At 45.7% G+C, this 10,779-nt stretch overlaps 1 protein-coding gene across 1 annotated transcript; it reads right to left on the minus strand.

The window, feature by feature from the left end:
* Positions 1–3,732: 3,732 nt before the first annotated feature.
* Positions 3,733–7,155, minus strand: LOC123182094 (phospholipase A1-II 7). Its single transcript, XM_044594556.1, has 2 exons — positions 6,340–7,155; positions 3,733–4,524 (listed from the first exon to the last, which is right to left on the minus strand). The coding sequence occupies exons 1-2, from the start codon at positions 7,045–7,047 to the stop codon at positions 3,928–3,930; spliced, it is 1,305 nt and encodes a 434-aa protein (XP_044450491.1). The 5' UTR covers positions 7,048–7,155; the 3' UTR covers positions 3,733–3,927.
* Positions 7,156–10,779: the final 3,624 nt, after the last annotated feature.

Below are 10,779 nucleotides of genomic sequence, written 5' to 3' on the forward strand. Positions count from 1 at the left end.
GGGAGAGGGAAAGAGGGGCCGCGCCCCCCTCCCCTAGTCCAATTTAGACTCCCTTGGGGGGGCGCCACCTCCTGGCTGCTACCCTCTCTCTCCCCAAAAGCCCGCTAAGGGCCCAATAACTTCTCGAGGGGTTCCGGTAACCCTCTGGCACTCCGGTTTTATCCGAAACCTCCCGGAACACTTCCGGTGTCCGAATAACATGGTCCAATATATCAATCTTTATGTCTCGACCATTTCGAGACTCCTTGTCATGTCCGTGATCACATTCGGGACTCCGAACTACCTTCGGTACATCAAAACACATAAACTCATAATACCAATCGTCATCGAACGTTAAGCGTGCGGACCCTACGGGTTCGAGAACTATGTAGACATGACCGAGACTCATCTCCGATCAATAACCAATAGTGGAATCTGGATGTTCATATTGGCTCCTACATATTCTACGTTGATCTTTATCAGTCAAAACGCATAACAACATACGTTGTTCCCTTTGTCATCGGGATGTTACTTGCCTGAGATTCGATCGTTGGTATCTCAATACCTAGTTCAATCTCGTTACCGGCAAGTCTCTTTACTCGTTCTGTAATGCATCATCCCGCAACTAACTCATTAGTCACATTGCTTGCAAGGCTTATAATGATGTGCATTACCGAGAGGGCCCAGAGATACCTCTCCGATACACGGAGTGACAAATCCTAATCTTGATCTATGCCAACCCAACAAACACCTTCGGAGACACCTGTAGAGCATCTTTATAATCACCCAGTTACGTTGTGACGTTTGATATCACACAAGGTGTTCCTCCGGTATTCGGGAGTTGCATAATCTCATAGTCAGAGGAACATGTATAAGTCATGAAGAAAGCAGTAGCAATAAAACTCAACGATCATTATACTAAGCTAACGGGTGGGTCTTGTCCATCACATCATTCTTCTAATGATATGATCCCGTTGATTAAATGACAACACATGTCTATGGTTAGGAAACTTAACCATCTTTGATTAACGAGCTAGTCTAGTAGAGGCATACTAGGGACACTTTGTTTTGTCTATGTATTCACACATGTATCAAGTTTCCGGTTAATACAATTCTAGCATGAATAATAAATATTTATCATGATATAAGGAAATAAATAATAACTTTATTATTGCCTCTAGGGCATATTTCCTTCACCCTCGGCGCCACTTATAGCCTTAATCACAAAGTGGCGCACACCTCCGTTCCGTACGGAGCCAAGCCATGTGCCTTTTTTCTATTTCTGTTAAGCTGCAAAAAAGGAGGGTGCCCGCCCGCAATCGAACTTGCCACCACTTCCTCACAAACGTCCCAAGACAACCACCAAAAGAACACAACTTTTGTGCCGCCTTACGTCTTTTTACCATTTTATCCTTTCTAAGCTCGTGGAAAGCCCCAATTTTGGGAAGCTTCCCAATCCGGGTTTTTTGTAGTCGCTGGACAGTTTTCGGTACGCGGAAAACCCTGGTTCTCCGGACCGGGTTTTTTTGTATTTTTCTTTTTTCCCTTTTTTCTCTTTTCTCTTTTTTATTTTTTCAATATGCATTACTTTTCAAAATTGGATTCTTTTCAAATTAGATGAAGGTTTTACAAATTCGATGATTTTTTCCAAATGTGATGCACATTTTTTCAAAACTCGATGATCTTTTTCTCAAAACTGATGAACTTCTTTCAAAACCGATGAACTTTTTTTTTCAAATAATGAACTTGTTTTCAAAATGGATGAACTTTTTTCCATATCAATGACCTTTTTTAAAAAAAAATCGATGAACTTTTTTCAAAATCATGTAGTTTTTAATTTTTTGAGAAGTCAATGGTCAACGGGATCAAAATGGTCAATTGTCAATAGGTCAGAGGTTAAAAGCATAAACGAACGATTGAAGCAGGAACTAACGAACCAACGAATGGCTGAACGAGTAGGCTTTTTAGATACGACCCACTTAGACGTGGTAGTAGGCGCCGGTTTGAAGAATGGGCGCTTAAGCCGCCCATTAGGGGCTCCCAGTTTTATATTGATTATTACTATGGGCATTTACAGGCTTTATTTTTTTTCATATTTACGTGCACTTTCTCTACACGTTGGGCGATTTTACCTCTAGGTTTCTCATTTTCCTATTTTCCTTTTTTTATTCTACTTTTATTTTGAATTCGTGAACATTTGAATTCACTATAACTTCTATAAATCCATGTTTGTTTTTAAAAATCCATCATCACATTTTAAGTTCGCTAACAGTTATAAAATTGATGGCTAATTTTTTGGCCACAGAATTAATAGTCTTCTAAGTATGTTTTACAATTTATGGACATTTTTTAAACTGTGAAAATTATTATTCACAAACCATGGCCAAATTTTAGATTCACAAACAACTTTTTAAAAATCAAAAATATTTTTTGATTTCATCAAATTTTTCAAAACTACTAAAAATTGTAGCCATTTTTTCCTGAGCCTCTAGCAAGCGGAACGAGCCTGCCGAGCAAGCGAGGGCTTTGTGGGCCAACCCATGTGAGTGTTTTAGCCCAACAACATCTAAAACGTGGAATAGGATCACGGACAAATGTTGTGTATCTCCACTCTTTGTGAGTAACGGCCTCTTTGACTTGTTGGGCTTTCACAAGAAGGTTGGTGGAAATAGGTAACAATCGCTTCATGCAGCAACCGAATGTGCATTTAACACTTTTGAGTAAAATATATGAGCATTTTTTTGGCTGTGAACACTTTTTAAAATTAAATGAACATTTATTACAATAAGTGAATATTTTATTTTACACGTTCATATTGATTCATCTTTTTTCCTTGCTAGAACCAAACATATTGAAATAGACTTTCACTTTGTGAGAGACAAGTAGCTATCAAACAATGGGACATTGATTCGACCATTCAAAGGATGATAATGTAGATTACCAAGTTGAGATTAAGAGGGAGGAGGATTTTAGAAGATATTATCTAGAAGGTTCCACAGGCTTTTAGAATGCCCCCAAGAGTTGGTATGATATGTTGTTAGCAAACTATATTCATATAATATTTTTTATTTTCCCAACAACGTGCTAATCACGCTTGTAGAGAAAATCATGTGTAAAGCCTAGGGGATAAGCCATACGGCCCTCTCACAGAGAGGGTAGAACACTTCGACAATCTTCTCAGCCTCATCGCTCAAGGGTACACCCAAATTGAATGTTAGACTTTAGTGCGGCATATGGCCTCATGACACGCCTTGAATATATTGGTATTCTTCTTGCTTATGCTAGCCACCACGACATAACTCTCCATCAAATGGACGTTTAAAGTGTTCTCCTAAATGGTAAAAATAGAAAAGTTGGTATATATTAAACAACCTCCTTGTTTTGAAAAGTCCAAGTTGTCCAACCTTGCTATAAACTCCACAAGGCTATTTACGAACTCAAACAAGCCCATAGGGCATGGTATGAGTGCTTGAAGAGATTCCCTGTTAAAAAAGTTTAAATTAGTATAGTTGACTCAACCATGTTCACTAGGAAAGTTAATTAATGGTGAACTCTTTTTGTGTACGTTTAGCAAAGGGTTTGGTAAACTCGTGGAAAGCAAGCTTGGAGTGTCTGTGATGACACCTTCATGTCTCAAACCAAGTACACCAAGTATATGATCAACAAATTTGGCATGAAGAATGCCAAAGGAATTGTCGAGGTGAATTGGTTTCATCATATTCATGTATCGCGCATAGTTTATTTTGGAAGGAATTGCCGAGGGAAAGTTGTTTCTTCATATTCATGTGTCACACATAATTTATTTTGGAACATTCACTTAGATTGCATAAAAAGGGAAAGATACTGGGAACGGTTGACAAACCGTAGCCGTTATTTAGAACCTTGGTAACGAGTACAATGTTGTGAATCACATCAAGCCTAATCATTTCAATGGTCGATGTGAGTAACTCAGATGTGCTTGAAGTCCTGGAGCGTCCATCGCCCATCTTCCCCCTTGACCATGAACTTGTGTCTAGGGACCCACCAACACGCCGGCACCGGGTGCTCGTCCGTGAGAGCGTCAGCACCCTTGTTCACCAGCGCTATGTCACGATCCACCTCTAGCTTGAACCCTCCGGCACTTCCCTGCTCCCCGGCCACTCCGTGTAGGTAGCACTCGAGATTGTGGAGTGTTCCCACCGTGGCAGGCTTACGGATGTACGGAGATCGAATTGTTCTTATGGTAAGCTCCACGGCCACATCCACGTATCCCAGAGGTGGGTACATGGGCACGACGTCACCAGCGTTCTGCACATGTAGTGCCTTCAGGTCTGGAAATGAGTTGAACGCCGACCTAAAGAAGCGGCACCCGACGTGAGGGCTCGCGAACACGATAGCAGTCACAGGGAACGACTTAGTGGATCCCTCGGGTTTGTTGATGCCGCTAGACACCAGGTCAACGGCGTTCAGGGTGGCGACCGACGCGCCAAGGCTGTGGCCGCAGACGGTGATGCTGACCTCCTCGTTCTTGTACAGCTCCACGAGCCTCCTGACCTCCTTGACAACCTGCTTGTGTGTTTACATGCATGGTTAATAATCAACTAATTAGATAATTATTATGTGGGATATTCCTTAGGGCGCTCAAAAATAAATAGTTTGTTCTAAGCAACCAAGTTGCATGGAATGTAAATGTGAAACTACTCAAGTTATAGAAATAAGAATTTTTAACCGGCTCAGAAGTATAGGGTAGGTCTTTTTTTTTGGGCAAACGTACAATCTCAACAACCAGCAGCGCCGGCATCGCTTTCATTGATGGATACATTTAGGACACCGATAAGAGCCACACGTGTGGGCGTTAGGGAGTCTATCCACACATTTTGTGTGGTGTATAAGAGGAACAGCCCACACATCTACGTGTGAGCAAAACAAGTAATGTCCACACACCTCTTTTTTCCCTCCCAATCCCGCGAAATAGATAACGCCCGCACGCCCCGTACGTCAGGTCGTATCTAGTGGTCCCGCATGCCCCGCGTGACAGTCACCGCGCGTCCCGCAGTTGCCATGGTCCAGACCCTCGTCCATGTCCGTTTAACTGCAGTTGCCATGTCGCTGAACTTCGGTTGCCATGTCGGACAACTACACTTGCCATGGTTGCTCAACTGCAGTTGCCATGTATGATCTGGTCTACTGCAGTTGCCATGTATGATCTGGTCTACTGCAGTTGCCATGATTTCAAAACTTTAGGAGTTGCCACCCACTAACACTATGCAGTTGCCATGTAGCACTACAAAAAGGCATGGCAAAAAAACATGTTCGGGTAAAAGAGAGAGTTGCCATGTGCTCACAAGCACGCTAGGGCAGTTGCCATGTAAAAGAAAGAGTTGCCATCTGCTTACGTGCACGCTAGGGCAGTTGCCATGTACCATGCAAAAACACATGGCAACTCGGGTAAAAGAGAGTTGCCATCTGCTTACAAGCAAAGCTATGGCAGTTACCATGTACCCTGCAGAAACACATGGCAACTGCCAGCTTTGGGTGTGGGTGAGGAGACGGGCGTATGGGCGAAGTGATAAACGCCCACACACCAGCCCCCTCTGCATGCGTGAAAACTGGTGTGTAGGCGAATTGCTAAACGCCCACACACCAGCCCCCCGTGTGGTGAAAAAGGATGTGTGGGCGACCGAATGAATGCCCACACACCAGCTTAGTCCTACGTGGCACACACAAACTGCTAAAACGCGCCAAGATTCGTGCAAAATTGGTTGGACGAGGATCCATGCGTATGGGCGAGTCCCCAGACACCCATACATGTGGGCGTTAATGTTTTCGTAAATTTATCATTTGGAATAACGACTATTAACACGCTGCCCCCGAGTTTGTCAAAGCTGAGGCTGGCTCCATCGCACAGTAGCACCTACCCATTATGGGTAACCCATACCTGAATAATGGCAGCCCATTTTGGACCGTTGTGTTAACTTGCTACCGTGCCATTTATTATTATTTTTGGAGTGTAGCTACCGTGCCATTTTTGAAGGGTTCAATTATTTTGGAGTGTGAGGATTTTTACGAAAGAAAAGGACATGAGCGAACGATAGTTGAGGCCCTGAGCCTCAAGATAAGGCAGTCTTTTCTATCTTCACAAGATTTAACTTATCTTGGGAACATCACATTGACTACCTGTGGCTATCTAGAGCGTCGCCTTGCTTCAGTATAGTCAATCGCTTTGCTTCTTGAGTACAGTCATTGTTTAGTAGATTATTGTAGGTAAGCTGTTGTCATTTTCTATGTTAGAACTGGAATGGAATGGAAGTATAATGTCCGGTTAGATCGACTAGACGTACCAAAGCCCTATTTATTAGTCGCTGTGGCACGTTACTTTACCTGATCTCTGGCGCTGGTCTTGGTGAACTCGGAGCTCTTGTTGCTTGACGTGTACATGGACAGGAACCCATGGTGCACGACGGCAAGGCGGTGCTGGCTCGCCGCGGAGCCCAGCACGGGCCCGGCGGGCACGGGCGCGAAGTCGAGGTCGTTGACCCACTCCATGTTCTGGACGGTGCCGCGCCACGCCACAACGATGTCGCGCCTCCCGAGCGCGGCGGCGCCCTCGTCCGTGGCCACGGCCACGTACCCCATCCAGTTGGACTCTCGGCTCCAGACGTCCGGCAGCGACGGCAGCGGCAGCAGGAGGAACGAGCTGGGGAGTGGCAGCGACGAGGTGGCGTAGATGAACTTGGTGACCTCGTAGTTGTTGCCGTGGTGGGGCACCCCCACGCCGGCGAGCAGGTCCTCGTAGCCGTAGAAGCACGCGCCGCAGTGCGGGGAGCGCCTCTCGGTGTTGAAGGCGTCGTAGGCGGCCTGCACCATCTCGCCGTAGGAGATGATGCTGGAGCGAAGGTGGGGGTCCAGAGGGTCCAGGAGGCCCTTCCACGAGTTCTCGCCGTGGAGCTCGCGCCACCTGCTGGCCACGGTTCCGAGGACAGGCGCCGGCGCCGACGACGTCGTGTCGTCGCCACGCGGTTTCTCTTGGCCGTTCAGCCTGCTGGCTATGTCTCCAACGATTGGCAGCGGGATCGGGAGGAACGACATGGCGAGCGGGTGTTAATTCGAGGGACCTTATCGATCGATCGGCTGCGTACCAGTAAGTTTGGTTCTGTTGGCTACACTCTCTTGCTAGTGTTGTGCCCTCTTTGCTTCAGCTTGGGCGTGTACTTATAGGACGTTTCCGCGTGAACCCATGTGACCTCCAATATTATTTCATTTCTTCCCAGTTTTGCTGCCAACCACTGGACTGTAAATTTACACGGAATTTATTCAAAAGGGTATCTTTTCCTTAGAAGTAAGTGACGATTCCTTTTGCCCTTGATCCACGCATGCTGACTGGCATATGTTTTTTTTTAAGGAATCACCGGGCTTAAAGCAGTCAATTTTTTACGGAAACTAGTCAATGTGTACGTGCAATGCACGTTAATTTGGAAATATATTAAATGCATGCAGATATTAAGTAGGATATTATTTTGCGTGTTATTATGTGATTAGCACTATTTTTGGCATGAAATTAACTGCACGCTAAACGTGTTGAGCGCTCGACATTGAAGCAGTCTAGGTCGTTGGATTGACATGATTTGATGGCCGAGATTATTTGAATCTGCCCCTTTCGGTCTTTTTTATATTGGTATAGATGCTAACTGGCAACTGTGGGCGATTTTGCAGCGACTCCGCAATCTGCCGTCGGTTTCGTTTGCGCGAATATTGGCCATCATCGAATCCACGTCAGATTTTTATAGTAGTTCGATCTGTGATAAATGTCAGCGAACATATTAGCAATCTTTCTGTGCAACCAGTGATAGTCCAAGGCTTAGCCCACCACAAGCCCAGTGACACATGGACTATATATTCCAGAGAGAATGAAGGGAGCAAGCTATCCTGGCTTGGATCAAAACCAGTGGCGGTGGCTTGTAATCTTCTTCTCCCCTCTCGCGAGATCATCTTCTTCCCCAAGTGTATCCCATCCCCTGTACTCGTCGCCATTAACACAGAGAGAACTAGAGTGCCCCTTACATGTGATATCAGACCCAGACGGACTATTGTTGGTTGTGACTACAACATTTATCTTGGTGCCCATGGGCTGGACGATTCCATATGATCCTAGTGGCTATACGCCGAACTATGCAGCTCAAAAAATGGTGGACTGCTCCTCCGAATTTTTTTGAATGATTTCAGTGGCCACTAACACTTTTGGCATGTGCACCTCGGATCAGGTTTGGAGCATGGGCCATGGATGCAACAAAGTCCTCCATTTGCTGCGAACAAGCTTCTTTTCATGGAGGGAGGAGTGCCATGCTTCGAGCAGCCTTTTCTGACCATATTCTTCTTGGTTGCGGCTGCTACATTCATGAAGCTCACTACTATGAATAAGACAGTACTGACCTCGGCCCCTACACCGATGACTACCACAACAAACCAAACAAGATCAAAGAACTTCACAGTCCATGGGACCCTAGCGAGTCAGCCCTTCAATCTCCTGTAAAGATCCAGCTTGGGGGCAAGCAGAGTTTCAAGGAGGGGGGGTGTTAGAAGTTGCTCATAGATAAGAAATGATGATCTTTTGCCAAAGACGCTTTTGCTGCTGCTTCGACCACGCCTACTATTACTATGATCAAGTCCATGTCGACCACCACTAGTACCTCGACACCTCCCTCGAGGAAGTCCCCAGTGGCTAAGACTACTACATCAAGAACTTCTTCGAACTCGTGCAAGTCGATGTCAACCATGGTTACTACTTCAACGACTATCAGGGTGATTTCGGCACATGAGGGATCTTCAAGCTCCATGCGATCCTGGAAAGCTCTTTCGTAGCAACGGCTTGGGGACAAGCCATGTTTCAAGAAGGGAGGGGTGTTAGCGACCTTCTTGTCTGGCCCAGTGACATTCCAAGGCCTAGCCCACCACAGAGACTCGTCGACGTTAACACACAGAGAACTAGAGTGAAGGAAATATGCCCTAGAGGCAATAATAAAGTTGTTATTTAGATTTACTTATATCATGATAAATGTTTATTATTCATGCTAGAATTGTATTAACCAGAAACTTAGTACATGTGTGAATACATAGACAAATAGAGTGTCACTAGTATGCCTCTACTTGACTAGCTCGTTAATCAAAGATGGTTAAGTTTCCTATCCATAGACATGAGTTGTCATTTGATGAACGGGATCACATCATTAGAGAATGATGTGATTGACAAGACCCATCCGTTAGCTTAGCACGATGATCATTTAGTTTGTTGCTATTGCTTTCTTCATGACTTATACATGTTCCTATGACTATGAGATTATGCAACTCCCGAATACCAGAGGAACACTTAGTGTGCTATCAAACGTCACAACGTAACTGGGTGATTATAAAGATGCTCTATAGGTGTCTCCGATGGTGTTTGTTGAGTTGGCATAGATCGAGATTAGGATTTGTCACTCCGATTGTCGGAGAGGTATCTCTGGGCCCTCTCGGTAATGCACATCACTATAAGCCTTGCAAGCAATGTGACTAATGAGTTCGTTGCGGGATGATGCATTACGGAACGAGTAAAGAGACTTGCCGGTAACGAGATTGAACTAGGTATAGTGATACCGACGATCGAATCTCGGGCAAGTAACATACCGATGACAAAGGGAACAACGCATGTTGTTATGCGGTTTGACCGATAAAGATCTTCGTAGAATATGTGGGAGCCAATATGAGCATCCAGGTTCCGCTATTGGTTATTGACCGGAGATGAGTCTCGGTCATGTCTACATAGTTCTCGAACCCATAGGGTCCGCACGCTTAACGTTCGATGACAATCGATATTATGAGTTTATGTGTTTTGATGTACCGAAGGTAGTTCGGAGTCCCGGATGTGATCATGGACATGATGAGGAGTCTCGAAATGATCGAGACATGAAGATTGATATACTGGATGGTTATGTTTGAACACCGGAAAGGTTTCAGATAGGTTCGGGCATTTTCCGGAGTACCGGGGGGTTACCGGAACCCCCCAAGGGGTTAATGGGCCTTCATGGGCCTTAGTGGAAGAGAGGAGGAGGCGGCCAGGTGGAGGCGCGCGGCCCCCAAGCCCAATCCGAATTGGGGAGGGGGCCGGCCCCCCTTTCCTTCTCTCCCTCTTCCCCTTCCTTCCCCCTCCTAGTTGGACTAGGAAAGGGGGGAACCTACTCCTAGTAGGAGTAGGATTCCCCCCATGGGGCGCGGCCCATGAGGCTGGCCGGCCCCCTCCTCCACTCCTTTATATACGGAGGAGGGGCACCCCATAGACACACAAGTTGATTTCTTAACCGTGTGCGGTGCCCCCCTCCACAGATTTCCACCTCGGTCATATTCTCATAGTTCTTAGGCGAAGCCCTGCGTCGGTAACTTCATCATCACCGTCAACACGCCGTCGTGCTGACGAAACTCTCTCTCGAACTCAGCTGGATCTAGAGTTTGTGGGACGTCACCGAGCTGGCGTGTGCAGATCGCGGAGGTGTCGTGCGTTCAGTACTTGATCGGTTGGATCACGAAGATGTTCGACTACATCAACCGCGTTACTAAACACTTTCACTTTCGGTCTACGAGGGTACGTGGACACACTCTCCCCGCTGGTTTCTATGCTTATCCTAGATAGATCTTGCATGATCGTAGGAATTTTTTGAAATACTATGTTCCCCAACAGTGGCATTCGAGCCAGGTCTATGCGTAGATGTTATATGCACGAGTAGAACACAAAGAGTTGTGGGCGATAATAGTCATACTGCTTACCAGCATGTCATACTTTGATTCAGCGGT

The sequence above is a fragment of the Triticum aestivum genome, chromosome 1D (assembly GCF_018294505.1).
Source record: "Triticum aestivum cultivar Chinese Spring chromosome 1D, IWGSC CS RefSeq v2.1, whole genome shotgun sequence".
In the NCBI taxonomy this organism is placed as follows: domain Eukaryota; kingdom Viridiplantae; phylum Streptophyta; class Magnoliopsida; order Poales; family Poaceae; genus Triticum; species Triticum aestivum.